We start from the raw sequence: 17915 nt of genomic DNA, 5'->3' as shown, positions 1-17915 counted from the left end.
TCTGTAGAATCACCACTCTGTAGAATACACACTCTGTAGAATACACACTCTGTAGAATACACACTCTGTAGAATACACACTCTGTAGAATACCCACTCTGTAGAATACACACTCTGTAGAATACACACTCTGTAGAATCCCCACTCTGTAGAATACCCACTCTGTAGAATACCCACTCTGTAGAATCACCACTCTGTAGAATACCCACTCTGTAGAATACCCACTCTGTAGAATACCCACTCTGTAGAATACACACTCTGTAGAATCCCCACTCTGTAGAATACCCACTCTGTAGAATCACCACTCTGTAGAATACACACTCTGTAGAATACCCACTCTGTAGAATACCCACTCTGTAGAATACCCACTCTGTAGAATCACCACTCTGTAGAATACCCACTCTGTAGAATCACCACTCTGTAGAATACCCACTCTGTAGAATACCCACTCTGTAGAATCACCACTCTGTAGAATCACCACTCTGTAGAATACCCACTCTGTAGAATACCCACTCTGTAGAATCACCACTCGGTAGAATACCCACTCTGTAGAATCCCCACTCTGTAGAATCCCCACTCTGGGCCCTCTCCTCTTCAAACCACTCATTAAAAACGCGACATCAGTTCTCCTTTGTTAGATTGCTTGACCGGCTTGTCCCCAGAAACAGCCCAGAATGATTCAGCTGAGAGCAGAAAACAGATAACAATGAAGTTGCCACTACCAGACACTGATCTAGGGTCAGTTGTGTTTCCCCCCTCTTATGATTAGGGTTAGGATATGGAGAGGCTATATAACAGGTTCTAGATCAGTGCCCAAGGGAGGAACTTCTCCCTTCTAGAGTGCTGGTTCCATTACTGTTATCTGTCAGAATGTGTCAGAGTTCTGAGTTCCAATTACAGGAGCAGAGAGAGGAGCAGAGAGAGAAGAGAGAAAGAGAGAGGAGGAATAGAGTGGAAGAGGTGTGCACTGATGGGTGACTCACCCCGAGGATCCACAATGGGCCACAATGTTCCACAGCGCTGCACACACAAATGGAAGGGTCTGCACTAACTGCACACATTGGACAGATTTCACTCTAATACGACAATTAGTCCCGCGCGATTGACAGAAAACTCTCATTCTGTGAGACAGACGTGTCTTGTTCATTTGTGGTTCGGTTGATTGCTAAATGCACAACACCTGGTTGTAGCTCCTCATTTAGTAATGAGATACCGTAAGGAAACCATCTGGTTCAACAAAATGTCTGCACTGATCTTTAAAGGGATGCACCTGCATCTGCAGGAGTCGTGTTCCATTGCAACAACCATTTATTTTTTACTAATTGTCTTGTCTTGTCTTCATCTAAATCAAATCAATCAAATTGTATTTGTCACATGCTTTGCGAACAACAGGTGTGGACTAACAGTGAAATGCTTACCTACAGGTCCTTCCCAACAATGCAGAGAGAAAGTAAATAGAGAAATAATAGAAAAGTAAAACACATAATAATAAAAGTAATAGTAGATACACGATGAGTAACAATAACTTGGTTATATACCAGGGGTACCAGTACTGAGTCTGTGCAGGGGTGCAGGGGTATGAGGTAATTGAGGTAGATATAAAGGGACAGATAGTAAACAGTAGCAGCAGCGTATGTGATGAGTCAAAAAAATGTGTGCAAAATGGGTGTTATGGCTTGGGGGTAGAAGCTGTTCAGGGTCCTGTTGGTTGCAGACTTGGTGCATCAGTACCACTTTCCCTGCGGTAGCAGAGAGAACAGTCTATGACGGGTGGCTGGAGTCTTTGACAATTTTTAGGGCCTTCCTCTGACACCGCCAGCTAAAGAGGTCCTGGATGTGATGTACTTGGCTGTAAGCACTACCTTCTGTATCAACTTGCGGTTGGATGCCAAGCGATTGTCAAACCAAGTGGTGATACAGCCAGTCAAGATGCTCTCAATGGTACAGCTGTTGTACTTTTTGAGGATCTGAGGGCCCATGGCAAATCTTTTCAACCTCCTGAGGGGGAAGAGGCATTGTAGTGCTCTCTTAACAACTGTGTTGGTGTGTTTGGACCATGATACATCGTTAGTGATGTGGACACCAAAGAACTTGAAGCTCTCGACCCGCTCCACTACAGCCCCATCAATGTGAATGGGGCGTGCTCAGCCCTCCATTTCCTGTAGTCCATGATCAGCTCCTTTGTCTTCCTGACATTGAGTGAGAGGTTGTTGTCCTGGCATCACACTGCCAGGTCTCTGACCTCTCAATGGGCTGTCTCACTGTTATTGATAATCAGCCCTATCACCGTCATATTGTCGGCAAACTTAATGATGGTGTTTGAGTTGTGCGCGGCCACGCAGTCATTGGTGAACAGGGAGTACAGGAGGGGACTAAGCACGCACCTCTGAGGGGCCCCCGTGTTGAGGGTCAGCGTGACTGATGTGTTGTTGCCTACAGTACCCTCACCACCTGGGGACATTCCATCAGGAAGTCCAGGATCCAGTTGCAGAGAGAGGTGTTCAGTCCCATGGTCCTAGCTTAGTGATGAGTTTGGAAGGCATTATGGTGTTGAACACTGAGCTGTAGTCAATGAACAGCATTCTCACGTAGGTGTTCCTTTTGTCCAAATGGGAAAGGGCAGTGTGGAGTGCAATGGAGATTGCATCATCTTTGGATCTGTTGGGGAGAAATGCGAATTGGAGTGGGTCCAGGCTGTCTGCGATGATGGTGTTGATGTGAGCCAAGACCAGTCTTTCAAAACCTTTCATGGCTACATATGTGAGTGTTATGGGGCGATAGTTATTTAGACAGGTTACCTTGGCGTTCCTGGACACAGGGACTATGGTGATCTGCTTGAACCATGTAAGTAACACAGAGTGGGTCTGGGAGAGGTTAAAATATCATTGAAGACACTGGCCAGCTAGTCAGGGCATGCTCTGAGTACACGTCTGGCAATCCATCTGGCCCTGCGGCCTTGTGAATGTTAAACTGTTTAAAGGTCTTATTCACATTGACTATGGAGAGTGTGATCACACAGTTGTCTGGACCAGCTGGTGCTCTCACTCATGGTTCAGTGTTGCTTTACTCGATGAGCATAGAATGCATTTAGTTCATCTGGTCGGCTTATGTCACTGTGCAGCTCACGGCTGGGTTTCCCTTTGTAATCCGTGCTAGTTTTCAAACACTGCCACATTCGACGAGCATCAGAGCCGGTGCAGTAGGATTCAATCTTAGTCCTGTATTGACGCGTTGCCTGTTTGTTTGTTTGTCAGAGGGCATAGCAGGATTTCTTATAAGCATCCGGGTTAGTGTCCCGCTCCTTGAAAGCAGCAGCACTAGCCTTTTAGCTGAGTGTGGATGTTGCCTGTGGCTTCTGGTTGGGATATGTATGTACGGTCACTGTGGGGATGTAGTCGTTGATTCACTTATTAATGAAGCCAGTGACTGATGTGGTAAACTCCTTAGTGCCATCGGATGAGTCCCGGAACATGTGCCAGTCTGTGCTAGCAAACAGTCCTGTAGCTTTGCATCCGCTTCGTCGGACCACTTCCGTATTGAGCGCGTAATTGGTACTTCCTGTTTAAGTTTTTGCTTGTAAGCAGGAATCAGGAGGATAGAGTTATAGTCAGATTTGCCAAATGGAGGGCGAGAGAGAGCTTTGTATGCATCTCTGTGTGTGGAGTAGTATGGTCTACAGCCTGTCATGAGGTATTCTAACTCAGAACCTCAAGACTTCCTTAATATTAGAGATAGCACACCAGCTGTTGTTAACAAAGAGACAAACACCACCCCCCTTGAGTTTACCCGACATTGCCATTCTGTCCTGCCAATGCATAGAATAACCAGCTAGATGTGTATTATCCATGTCCTTGTTCAGTCAATTTTCTGTTGATAGGATAATCTTGAACGGAGCTCGTCCAGTTTGTTCTCCAGTGATTGTATATTCGCCACTAGAACAGAGGGTAGAGGGGGTTAAATTTACTCGCGTCTGTAGTTTCATCAGGTTGCCCGCACGTCGGCCTCTATATCGCCGTCTCTTTCTTTTCCAAGTGTCGGGAATAGGGCCTGGTCTGGGGTGAGCAGTATATCCTGCACCGAAGACTCACTGAAGTAGAAATCTTAATCCAAATTGAGGTTAGTGAAGCTCTTTTCGGTCATAGGAAATGATGGCAGAAACATTATGTAAAAAAGAGTTACGATCAACGCAAAAAAAACACACAAAATAATAGAATTGGTCAGGAGCATGTAAAACGGCCGCTATACATTCCAGCGCCGATGCCAACTCAGTGTATCCAAGCCTTATTAAAGCATAGACTGGACATAAAGAATGTCATACAGAATGTTTCTATCTGCTTTGAGCTAACTGTTGAACCAGCCTCAGATGTTTGGCTGTGGTGCAATGGAGACGTGAGAGCAATGTGATATGCTGCTCCCCTCTTCTCCTTCCACAGTCCATTAAGCTGTGAGCTGATTTGATGAGCTATATCTCTCTGTCTCTGCCCGGCTGGGTTTCTGTCTGTTTCTCTGCTGTCTCTGCTGTCTTCAGGATGGCAGGTAGCCGCAAGGTTAGAGCGTTGGGCATTTCCGTTATACACTTGTGTTAACAGAACAAATATAAGCACCCTCAAAATATTATTATTTATTGCTATCTTTCGCTCTCAGTCTGCCCCCCTCTCTTTCTCTCTCCTTCTCCCGCTCCCTCTGCCTCTCCCAATCCCCCCTCTCTCTCATCATAACTCTCTCTCTCCCTCTTTCTTCCTTCCTCCCAATAGCCCCCCCCCCCCCCCCCCCCTCTATTTCTGCTGTGTGTTTAATAACAGTAGTATCCAGTGAAATGTCAGAAGGTGACAGTTTGGGGAGAGAGGGAGCGCACAGGGGGAGAACACTGTGCGAGAACACAGACTGACAGAGTAGATAATGTTAGCCAGGGTCTGTCGGGGGGAATTCTGCCATGGAGTAACTTGTTCCTGGTCTGTAAGCGAGTCTACTAGGCTGTGAGCTGTCTGGACGACATTCCGACAGATGTACTAGATCTAATTGTACCTTATGTGCCAGCTTCCGAGGGAAAAAGCCTGAACCTTCCTGTTCTATTGATGTTTCTAAAGTCCTTGGACCTTTATTGGATTTGAAGAGTATAATACACTTGATCAATTAATACCCTCTTGCTTTCTACGTTCGGATTGGACTATATTGTTTTGAGTTCTTTTTTTGCCATACAGTGCTGAATTTAGATTAGGTGGAAATGTGTTTAGTGAGTCTGTGTGTTTGGCCAGGGATTTCAACTAAGAGAGAGCAAGAGAGAAAGGGAAGGAGATAGAAAGGGAAGGAAATGGAGAGAAAGGGAAGGAGATAGAAAGGGAAGGAGATGGAGAGAAAGGGAAGGAGATAGAAAGGGAATGAGATGGAGAGAAAGGGAAGGAGATGGAGAGAAAGGGAAGGAGATAGAGAGACAGGGAAGGAGATAGAGAGACAGGGAAGGAGATAGAGAGACAGGGACGGAGGAAATATAAGAAGGTAAGAGACGACATTGTTAAAGGTTTGTTCTGTTTGTTCTGTTTCTCTCTCTCTCCTCTACCTTGGGCTAGTATTTATTCTGTAATGTAACATGAAGAAGAGTGCATACTGCATGGGGAGACAGTCTCCTGGGTGTGTGAGAGGCAGCAGGAGAGATAGCTACTGAAGAGATAAGGCCACTGGAGCATACTATCCAGGGTTGAGTCTCAAATGGCACTATATTCCCTATATAATGCACTACCTTTGACATAGGCCCATAAGGCTCTGGTCCCCAAAAAATGATGTAGTAGGGAATAAGGTGCCATTTGGGACACACCCCAGCTCTAGTGTTGTTCCACAATGCTTCAGTCCAGAGACATTGTACTGTTAGGATGTTCAGAAGAATAGATCAGTTCTGCTTGTAGGCCACGTGTAAGAGTGCTAGCCGTGTAGTTTAACCAGGAGTAAATCTGTCTTTCTTTTTGTTCTCCACAGGCACTGATAAGCCACTTCTAATTTCCTCCTGGTGTGGTGCAGATCTGGTTCTGATCCTGTTCGGTCCAGTTCTGATCAGAGTGTGAAAATGGGGCTTTTGCTGTTTCTGTTGAGCCTCAGCTCCTTAGCTCTGAGCTACGCTGTCGGTAAGGTTTCTCACTTTTTTCTGTTACCTGTCCTCTCCACTCCTCTCCTCTCCACTCCTTTCCTCTCCTCTTCTCTCATGTCTGCTCCTGTCCTCTTTTCTCTCATGTCTGTTCCTGTCCTCTCCTCTCCACACCTGTCGTCTCCTCTTCTCTCATGTCCTCTCCTCTTCTCTCATGTCCTCTCCTGTCCTCTCCTCTCCACACCTGTCATCTCCTCTTCTCTCATGTCCTCTCCTCTTCTCCCATGTCCTCTCCTGTCCTCTCCTCTCCACACCTGTCCTCTCCTCTTCTCTCATGTCCTCTCCTCTTCTCTCATGTCTGCTCCTGTCCTGTCCTCTCCTCTCCTCTCCTCTCATGTCTGCTCCTGTCCTGTCCTCTCCTCTCCTCTCCTCTCCTCTCTTCTCTTCTCTTCTCCTCTCCTCTCCTCTCCTCTCCTCTCCTCTCCTCTCCTCTCCTCTCCTCTCCTCTCCTCTCCTCTCCTCTCCTCTCCTCTCCTCTCATGTCTGCTCCTGTCCTCTCATCTCCTCTCCTCTCACCTCTTCTCTTCTCCACTCCTCTCCTCTAATATCTGCTCCTGTCCTCTCATCTCCTCTCCTCTCACTCCTCTCTACTCCTCTCCTCTCTTCTACACTCCTCTCCTCTCCTCTCATGTCTGCTCCTGTCCTCTCCTCTCCTGTCCTCTCCTCACATTTCATGTCTGCTCCTCTCCTCTCCTCTCCTCTCCTCCTCTTCTCTCATGTCTGCTCCTGTCCTCTCATCTCCTCTCCTCTCACCTCTTCTCCACTCCTCTCCTCTAATATCTGCTCCTGTCCTCTCATCTCTTCTCCTCTCACTCCTCTCTACTCCTCTCCTCTCTTCTACACTCCTCTCCTCTCATGTCTGCTCCTGTCCTCTCCTCTCCGGTCCTCTCCTCTCCTCACATTTCATGTCTGCCCCTCTCCTCTCCTCTCCTGTCCTGTCCCCTCCTCTCCTCCAGTGTTCTCGTCTATTCTCTTTCTCCTGTGTTCCAATGTCAGAACCTTTCCTCCTCACATCCCCTTCACTGTCAGTTCTCCTCTCACGCCCACTCCATCAGTCAGAACCTTTCCTCCTCACATCCCCTTCACTGTCAGTTCTCCTCTCACGCCCACTCCATCAGTCAGAACCTTTCCTCCTCACATCCCCTTCACTGTCAGTTCTACTCTCACGCCCACTCCATCAGTCAGAACCTTTCCTCCTCACATCCCCTTCACTGTCAGTTCTCCTCTCACGCCCACTCCATCAGTCAGAACCTTTCCTCCTCACATCCCCTTCACTGTCAGTTCTCCTCTCACGCCCACTCCATCAGTCAGAACCTTTCCTCCTCACATCCCCTTCACTGTCAGTTCTCCTCTCACGCCCACTCCATCAGTCAGAACCTTTCCTCCTCACATCCCCTTCACTGTCAGTTCTACTCTCACGCCCACTCCATCAGTCAGAAACGTTCAATACTACCAATGAATATGTCTCCTCTCAGTCCTGGCCTGTGAATTGAATAAAATAACATTTTCTGTAGGAGTGGTATTCAATGCCTGAACTGACTAGTAAATTAAGATGGACTTCAGCTCCAGGCTCGTTCCCCATCAAAATGAACACATCCACTATGTCAGTCTTTGTTATTAAAATCACCCTCTCCCCTCCCTTTCCTTCACCTCTCCCCACCCCTTCATCCACCTCTCCCCTCCCCTTCATTCACCTCTCCCCTACCCTTAATTCACCTCTCCTCTCCCCTTCATTCACCTCTCCCCTCCCTTTCATTCACCTCTCCCCTCCCCTTCATTCACATCTCCCCTCCCTTTCATTCACCTCTCCCCTCCCCTTCATTCACCTCTCCCCTCCCCTTCATTCACCTCTCCCCTCCCCTTCATTCACCTCTCCCCTCCCTTTCCTTCACCTCTCCCCACCCCTTCATTCACCTCTCCCCTCCCTTTCATTCACCTCTCCCCTCCCCTTCATTCACCTCTCCCCTACCCTTAATTCACCTCTCCCCTCCCCTTCATTCACCTCTCCCCTACCCTTAATTCACCTCTCCTCTCCCCTTCATTCACCTCTCCCCTCCCCTTCATTCACCTCTCCCTTCCCCTTCCTTTACCTCTCCCCTCCCTTTCATTCACCTCTCCCCTCCCCTTCATTCACCGCTCCCCTCCCTTTCATTCACCTCTTCCCTCCCCTTCCTTCACCTCTCCCCTTTATTCACCTCTTCCCTCCCCTTCATTCACCTCTCCCCTCCCCTTCCTTTACCTCTCCCCTCCCCTCCCCTTCCTTCACCTCTCCCCTTCCTTTACCTTTCCCCTCCCCTTCATTCACCTCTCCCCTCCCCTTCATTCACCTCTCCCTTCCCCTTCCTTTACCTCTCCCCTCCCTTTCATTCACCTCTCCCCTCACCTTCATTCACCGCTCCCCTCCCTTTCATTCACCTCTCCCCTCCCCTTCATTCACCTCTCCGATACTCTTAATTCACCTCTCCCCTCCCCTTCCTTCACCTCTCCCCTTTATTCACCTCTCCCCTCCCCTTCCTTTACCTTTCCCCTCCCCTTCATTCACCTCTCCCCTCCCCTTCATTCACCTCTCCTCTCCCCTTCATTCACCTCTCCCCTCCCCTTCCTTTACCTCTCCCCTCCCCTCCCCTTCCTTCACCTCTCCCCTTCATTCACCTCTCCCCTCCCCTTCCTTTATCCCTCCCCTCCCCTTCCTTCACCTCTCCCCTTCCTTTACCTTTCCCCTCCCCTTCATTCACCTCTCCCCTCCCCTTCATTCACCTCTCCCCTCCCCTTCCTTTACCTCTCCCCTCCCCTCCCCTTCCTTCACCTCTCCCCTTCATTCACCTCTACCCTCCCCTCCCCTTCATTCACCTCTCCCCTCCCCTTCATTCACCTCTCCCCTCCCCTCTCCTTCCTTTACCTCTCCCCTCCCTTTCATTCACCTCTCCCCTCCCCTTCATTCACCTCTCCCCTCCCTTTCATTCACCTCTCCCCTCCCCTTCATTCACCTCTCCCCTACCCTTAATTCACCTCTCCTCTCCCCTTCATTCACTTCTCCCCTCCCCTCCCCTTCATTCACCTCTCCCCTCCCCTTCATTCACCTCTCCCTTCCCCTTCCTTTACCTCTCCCCTCCCTTTCATTCACCTCTCCCCTCACCTTCATTCACCGCTCCCCTCCCTTTCATTCACCTCTCCCCTCCCCTTCATTCACCTCTCCGATACTCTTAATTCACCTCTCCCCTCCCCTTCCTTCACCTCTCCCCTTTATTCACCTCTCCCCTCCCCTTCCTTTACCTTTCCCCTCCCCTTCATTCACCTCTCCCCTCCCCTTCATTCACCTCTCCTCTCCCCTTCATTCACCTCTCCCCTCCCCTTCATTCACCTCTCCCCTCCCCTTCATTCATCTCTCCCCTCCCCTTCATTCACCTCCCCCCTCCCCTTCATTCACCTCTCCCCTCCCCTTCATTCACCTCTCCTCTCCCCTTCATTCTCCTCTCCTCTCCCCTTCATTCACCTCTCCCCTCCCCTTCATTCACCTCTCCCCTCCCCTTCATTCACCTCTCCTCTCCCCTTCATTCTCCTCTCCCCTCCATTCACCTCTCCTCTCCCCTTCATTCACCTCTCCCCTGCCCATGCAACCTATTTCTGTTATGGTGCTTCCCTAGCCAGCCACTGCCTCTCACAGCAGACACACACTCAACATGTCCATGCGTGTTATCAGACTGATGGTTGGGTGTGAGAGTGTGTGTCTGGAGAACCAAAAGTAGGGGGTCTGCAGATCTTGGGTGCTTCAGGCCAGATAACCATTTTCTGCTGTTTCTTTTTACCAGCAGGCGGAAGGGATTCGATTTTCTTGAGATGTCTTTTTCTTATTTTTTTTCTTTTGACGACAGAGTTGAAATAATTCAGCGATCTCATGAATGATAAATGAAGATGTGTTGTAGCGTTCCTTTGTTGAAATGTAAAAAGCTTTTCCACTGTAGCCAAGCGTGCAGTCACGCATAGTCGATCCCTGTGGACAGCACACAGTCCATGAAATTGTAATTACTAGCTCCGTCAATGCTCCGTTGGTCTGTTGATGAAGTGAATCACACACACACACTCATACACACACGCACACTCATACACACACACACACATACACACACACATATTGTATACACAGAGGAGTTTGACTCGAGTCACAAATTTGATTTCTTGAGACTCGACATGATAGAAAATCAAATAACTTGGGACTCGACTTTGACTTCAGACTGATGACTTGAAATGATCTGGCAAGGTTTTGTTAAGTTTTGTCAGTCATTTTGTGGGCCAGATTCCCTGTGGATTACTGTCCACGCAGTCAGAGACAGTATAGAGACAGTATGGCAGTTGCAAAAAACAAATTGGCTAGTGAAACACACACTCAGCCCTCTGATTAGACCAGCACACTGTAAATCAATCATTTACTTATGAAGCTTGCATTTGGAATTTGTTGTAAAAATGTATTATTACATAATCAAAATGTGTTGTATACAAAATAATGAAAAGGGCTGTCTGGTAGCCTCAATAAATAGACAAAGATATGTTGTTGAGGTCATTGCCTGCATAGATTTTTTTTTCTTGACATGAGACGACTTGAAAAAACGGAACTTGCTCTTAGAATTGGATTTAACTGAACTCGACCCATTCTACTTGGGACTCGACTTGAGATTCGAACCTTGTGACTTGAGACTTGCTTGTGACTCGAATAATAGTGACTTGGTCCCACCTCTGACACACACACACACACACACACACACACACACACACACACACACACACACACACACACACACACACACACACACACACACACACACACACACACACACACACACACACACACACACACCACACACACCCCCCCCCCCCCCGACATACACACACACATACAAATATACACATAAAAATACACACACAACATCCATCATATATTGACTTAATTATAGCACAAGAAACATGTTTCTGGCATGGACAAATAATGAATGTTCAGTGATTTTGGTGGGAATTCAGGTATTCAATTTATTGTCCTTTTTTTTTATCTTAGAATGCACTCACATTTTCTTTTTGTATCAGGTATTTTTTTTAACTTTGTGATAGAAAATGATACGCACCTAATTTGCATAAATACACTTGGTGTATTTGCATATATGAATAAAATAACATAAAGGAGAGGAAAAGGGCTGCAACCACCAAGCACTTGCTCTGTCTTGCAGTGGAGGCTAGTAGGAGGAGCTATAGGAGGACAGGCTCATTGTAATGGCTGGAATGGAATTAATGGAACAGAGTCAAGCATTTGGTTTCCCAATGTTTAATGTGTTTGATACCGTTCAATGTATTCCATTCCATCTATTACAATGAACCGTCCTCCTATAGCTCCTCCCACCAGCCTGTACTGCTGTCTATTCCTACCTGCACTCACCTGTGCTGTCTAGACTGCCTCATTAATTACGTTTGTTGTGATGTTCTCTTGCGTAATTCAACAGGATACCCTGGGATTAAAAACAACATGCTTAGCTCTAGATTACACCTATCTCAACGTACTTTACAATGTTTGTGAGATTAGACATAATATCACTAATATCACTAATCTGAGTTTTCATTTTCGGAAGTCATTTCAGCTAATCTATTTTGTAAAATTTAAACTGTATTAAATTATAACTTTTTTTAAGTTCCACAAAAAATGAACACCCATCAAAATAACATTCTGTTTCTTCTCTTTCTTGTGATGTGGAGATATCACAAGAAAAATCTTATAGATTCAACAGAAAGCCAGGTATCCCATTGAGCCCATTTCAGCCATTACCGGGGTGTGTTTGACAGGTCATTACAAACATTTCCCCGGTCGTAACGTTAGCGGGAAAAAACGACAGGCACAAGCAAGAGTATGAAAGGGTCGCAGGTGTAAAATGAAAGCAATCAATCCAATGAGATTTACAGTAAGTGACCAGTGGATTTCACAGCCCCCAAAGACAGGAAATAGATGGCTGAAAAAGATAGATGCTCGCTTTTATATACACACACGCACACACTCACACACACACACACACACACACACACACACACACACACACACACACACACACACACACACACACACACACACACACACACAAAAACACCATCCCTTTTACCCTCTCTCTCTCACACACACGCTCTGAGCCATGAGGACTCAGCATTAGATTCCCATATGTTCATGAGGCATCTTTAACCCAGTTTGTGCTATGTAACATGGATGGATTCTCTGTGTACCTTGAGAACAGCTGTCTGCTCCAGCCTGCTGTTTCACCTGCACCTTCGACTCTCCTCATCTATCGCTTTCTCTTCCCCTCCACCTCTACCCGCGCCTCTCCTCCCTCTCTCCACCCCTACACCCTTTACTCTCCTCCCCTCCACCTCTACCCACGCCTCTACTCCCTCTCTCCACTACACCCTTTACTCTCCTCTCCTCCCCTCCACCTCTACCCGCGCCTCTCCTCCCTCTCTCCACTCCTACACTTGTTTATCTGCTCCCCTCCACCCCAACACTATCTTCCCCTCTTTTTAAGCTATGTCCCCTCCTTCCTCTCCTCCTCTCCTCCTCTCCCCCTCTCAGGCCCTCCTCTTCTCCCTCTACCCATCTCCTCCTCTCCCTCTCTCCTCTTCACTGTAGCAACAGTATTATCCCTGACAGCCTGTAGCCCCTCCAGACTCACTCCCATCTCTAGTGCAGATGGATCCTGTACTCTGTTTACCTGCACAACTCCTGCTTCACACACACACACACACACACACACACACACACACACACACACACACACACACACACACACACACACACACACACACACACACACACACACACACACACTTTACTACACAAACCAAATCTGATATTTCTCCATTTTAGTTGGTTATTTTTGGGGTTATTTTTGAGGGGGTGGTTATTTGTGTATTCATATTGTACTGTTAGAAATGTACAGCACTGCTGGAGTTAGAAACATAACCATTTCACTACACCTGCTTTAACATGTGCTAATCTGTGTACACCACAAATACGTTTTGATTTATTTTGATTTGATTTGAAATAATCTATGTTACCATCTCTGAGCCATGCAAAAATAAGTATGGGTTTCTGTCAGGGGAAGAGGGAATAGGGGAAAAGAGGCCATCTCAACACTCTCCCAGAGGACAAGATTCAATTGGATTAGATTACATTTAATCAAATTCTTCTGTTTGTAAAAATGTATCATTCAATTAGACAATTTCTTACCTTGGCTTCCCAAAGCACAGATTAACCTCTAATTTACCTCTAGTGAACTGAATGGGATTAAGGATGTTTTGGTGATGAAACATTTTCATTTAATTTGGCAAAAATATGTTAAAGTGATAGAAAACAACTTGTTTGAAAAGGGAAAGTCACTGGAATCAGTTTTTGACTCTGAATCCTGATTGGTTGGAAGGGGCTGGTAGTAGGTCATTGAGGGGATTCAATTATCAGGCCCGGGTTACCTCGTGGGAGGAGTTTGCACTGGGTGAAAAGTGATTGCATTCATTTTGTAACCAGGCTGCCTCCCTGGCGTGAGCCATGTTCCCTGTTCCAAGCCCAAGGCAAAGTCGGCTCAAAACAAAAGTGGCGTAGCCTAGGCTTGATTAAGCACGTGGAGTAATGAGTAAAATTCTGTTTTCACATGCAAAAGTGATTGCTTTTGATTTAAAAAAACACTTTATCTGCTTTCCCAATGAAAATTTGCTTGAAAATATGAACATATATTTTATGGAAAAGAGATGTTATATGTTTCTGGACGATGCACCACCCTGCCTTGTTGATTACATGACCTAACAGCACAGAATACTATTCCATTTGAGACGGGCGCACCTCCCTCATTTATTTTGCCCGTTTACTCCACGGGCTACAGACCGGTGCACCATGGCTCAGGTTAATAGAACTCCCTCATTGGGTGATGGGGGATTCTGATTGGCTGTGTGTGTTGACAGGCGGGGACGTGTGCATAACGGGTCATGACAGTGGACCAGTGTTTGAAGAGCAGCCCAGCAGTGTGGTCTACCCAGAGGGACTCAGTGAGGGCAAAGTCACTCTCAACTGCCAGGCTAGAGCCAGTCCCGCTGCTACGTACAGGTAAGCACACACACAGACACACACACAGAAATCAAATCAAATGAATTGGTCACATACGAGAGAGAAGGGTACAGCCAGAGTATACATCAGACAGGTTTGTTATCTAACCCCTCCCTGTCCGGTAGCTGGCGCGTCAATGGTACAGACGTCCCTGTAGGTGACCCCCGGTACACGCTGGTAGCCGGTAACCTGGTGATCAGCGGTCCCCAGTTCGGCCGTGATGGAGGCTCCTACCAGTGTCTGGCCATCAACCGCTGTGGCACCATACTCAGCCGGGCCGCCAACCTCAAATTCGGCTGTGAGTACATTGATTTATTTATTCAGGTATTATTTACCATTCTCTCAGTGTTGATGGGGACAATGCATATTCATCAACATTTACAGGATCCCAGTTGTTGTTCATCAAACTTTATTTGGATCTCATCTCATTCCATTGATTGGTTTACATAGTGAAACGAATACATTTCTCAGTGAGAAGTACATTTTTGTCTTGACTGAGTGGATTTCATAGATTTTTTATAATCTTGTGACATCCTTCTTTCCTCCTTTTCCAGACCTCCATGACTTCCCTGGGGAAGGGAGGAGCCCACAGACGGCTTACGAGGGAGCAGGTGCCTTCCTGGCCTGCCAGCCCCCCGCCCACTACCCAGGTGCGCGCACACACACACACACACACACACACACACACACACACACCACACACACACACACACACACACACACGCACACATGCACACACTCACACACATGCTCAATCTCTGCATCCTCTCTGAGTCTCACTCTCCTCTCCTCTCTTCTCCTCTCCTCTCTGTCTCTTTTACTCTCCTCTCATTAGCTCTTTCCTACCGCTGGTTCGTTAGCGAGTTTCCTAGCTTCATGAAGCCTGACGGGGGTCGGTGGTTCGTTTCCCAGGTAACGGGCAACTTGTACCTGGCCAAGGCGGAGCCTAACGATACAGCAAGTTACTTCTGCTTCACCACCATCAACATGGACATTAGCACCAAGAGTACCTTCAGCAAGGCTAACCAGCTCACCGTGCAGCCAGATGGTACAGGACTCTCTCTGTGTGTGTGTGTGTGTGTGTGTGTTGGTGCGTGTAGCTGAGTGAGAAAAAATGCCTATTCAAGACTCTGTTACTCTTACACAGTAATTGTACAGCTTTGAAAAGTTTTGACATTTCAATTGACAATTTCAGGACAGGGAAATAAAGTGGAAGGATAAAGTGTGTTTCTTCAGTAAGAGGGAAGATTTTAACCACATCAGCTATTTTCTCTGTTTTTGACATGTCCTCTCTATTCACCACAGCCAACGCCAGGAAGTCAGCTCCTGCTATCAAAGTGGGTTTCCCAGCAGAGACGTATGCCCTGACAGGACACACCACCCAGCTTGAATGCTTCGCCTACGGAAAGTAAGTCCCTGATCCATTTTCTGGTCCCATGTTAGAATATCTCTAATTTGTTGTATTTCTTTTGTTTTCACACACTCTCTCCCTACATGTCCCTTCCTGCCTCTCCCTCCTTCTCCTCCTCTTGTACCTCTCTCCTTGCCTTCCACCCATTTCCTCTCTCTCCCTCTCTCTCCTCCCCCTCCTCCCCCTCCTCCTCCCCAACTCCAACCCTCTTGCACTCTTTATCCCCCTCTCCTACTCCTTCCCTCCGCAGTCCCGTCCCAAAGCTCCGTTGGAGGAAGGTGGATGGTCTGTTGCCGTCTAAGGCCGGGGCTAGTGCAGAGGGACCTATCCTCACACTGCCTGAGATGACCTTCCATGAAGAGGGGGTGTATGAGTGTGAGGCCTACAACTCTGAGGGCCGCGACACACAACAAGGACGCATCACTGTGCAAGGTAGGGTAGAGACACAACCCCCCCCCCCCCCCCCCCCCCACACACACACACACACACACACACACAATATGACCATCAAAACCATGCGTGTTGACCTGCACTTTATTGTCCCTGTGTTTATCTGGTCCCTTCTAGCACAGCCAGAATGGCTGCAGGTGATGAGTGACTCTGAGGTGGAGATCAGCTCTGAGCTGCACTGGACTTGTGTTGCAGCAGGCAAACCAAGACCCTCCATACGCTGGCTACGCAATGGACAGCCCCTCAGCACACAAGTATACACACACACACACACACACACACACACACACATATACACACAGAAACACACACACACACGCATACATACACACTTACAATCCCCTATCTCCCATCATCTCTCCCTCCCTTTATCTCTCAATCCATCCCTTGGTCTCGCTCAGGACCGGGTGGAGGTCAATGGGGGTCGTCTGAAGGTCATCAACCTGGCCCTGGAGGATTCTGGGATGTATCAGTGTGTGGCTGAGAACAAACACGGCACCATCTACTCCAACGCCGAGCTGAGGGTGCAAGGTGAGAGGTCAGGGTTCAAGGGTTAAAACCAAACCCTGTAAACACTGCAGTCCAAGAGAACTGGAACTCAACACCCCAGTTGTAACTTATCTCCCCCTCTCCTCCACCCTATGTTGTGGTCTCCAGTCCAAGTCCCAGACTTCCGCTCCAACCCGGTGAGGAGGCTGGTCCCAGCAGCTCGAGGAGGGCAGGTGATGATGGAGTGTCGGCCGCGAGCCGCCCCCAAACCCACCCTGTTCTGGAGCCGCGGTACTGAGCTCCTTACCAACAGCAGCAGGTAAACACACGCACTAACTCACACACACACACACACACTCACTCATGCGGAAGACCCATTTCAGTTGAATACATTCAGTTGGACAACTGACTAGGTATCCCCCTTTCCCTTTCCCCTTTCACACACTCACCCACACACACACACTTAGGCACACACACACACACACACACACACACACACACACACACACACACACACACACACACACCTTACCCTGAGGCTTGATTGAGAAACCAAAATGTGCAATAGGTATGTAGTAGAAGGTAAGATCAAAGAGCATTCCCCTGTTGTGTGTGTATCAAAGGAACCTATTTCAGCGGATTTCATCACATTTTGGTGCTTTGTTAGGTCTGTGTGTCTAGATGAAAAACATAATTAATTAACCTGTGTGTCTATGCGCATGTGTGTGCGTGTGTGTGTACGTGTATGAATGTTCACTTGATACATCTCCAGAGGGAATTAAACATAAAAGGTAGAAGTTAAGGTCAAATGGAGATTAGAAGAGAAACGTGATCTGAAGGAAAGTCTGTCATGTTTTAGATTTGATTTCGTCATTAACTCCTGTCTAGCAACAAACTGCAAACACTTAAAAGGCCCAAACATTTAAAAAGCCCAAAATAATTTCCAAACTGTTAAGATAATGAAGGTAACTTGAGCTTCCTGCTTCTTCTTCCAGGGTGACAGTGACTCCAGACGGGATGCTGCGGATCCACAACATCAGCAGGGCCGATGAGGGGAAGTACACCTGCTTTGCTGAGAACTACCTGGGCAAGGCCAACAGCACTGGACACCTGTCTGTTAGAGGTACACACATACACACACACACACACACACACACACACACACACACACACACACACACACACACACACACACACACACACACACACACACACACACACACACACACACACACACACACACACACACACACACACACACACACACTGAATCTGTCAGAGGTAACTGAACTCCCTCACTATCCTCCCCTC

General features: G+C 47.5%; 1 protein-coding gene across 2 annotated transcripts in view; it reads left to right on the top strand.

Annotated features, from left to right (window-relative positions):
* cntn2 (contactin 2) overlaps window positions 1-17915 on the top strand; it is an 81009-nt gene that overhangs the window by 49112 nt on the left and 13982 nt on the right. For both annotated transcript variants that reach the window (XM_014167764.3, XM_014167765.3), the window contains 11 exons: window positions 5970-6115; window positions 14113-14254; window positions 14380-14552; window positions 14809-14904; window positions 15090-15302; window positions 15560-15662; window positions 15916-16097; window positions 16233-16369; window positions 16517-16646; window positions 16773-16923; window positions 17600-17727. In XM_014167764.3, coding sequence (XP_014023239.1) covers window positions 6058-6115; window positions 14113-14254; window positions 14380-14552; window positions 14809-14904; window positions 15090-15302; window positions 15560-15662; window positions 15916-16097; window positions 16233-16369; window positions 16517-16646; window positions 16773-16923; window positions 17600-17727 — 1513 coding nt within the window. In that variant the 5' untranslated portion in view covers window positions 5970-6057. The remainder of the gene's footprint in view (window positions 1-5969; window positions 6116-14112; window positions 14255-14379; window positions 14553-14808; window positions 14905-15089; window positions 15303-15559; window positions 15663-15915; window positions 16098-16232; window positions 16370-16516; window positions 16647-16772; window positions 16924-17599; window positions 17728-17915) is intronic.

This window comes from Salmo salar, chromosome 22, assembly GCF_965601325.2.
Source record: "Salmo salar chromosome 22, fSalSal1, whole genome shotgun sequence".
NCBI lineage: Eukaryota > Metazoa > Chordata > Actinopteri > Salmoniformes > Salmonidae > Salmo > Salmo salar.
This window is presented reverse-complemented; position numbering and strand designations above follow the sequence as displayed.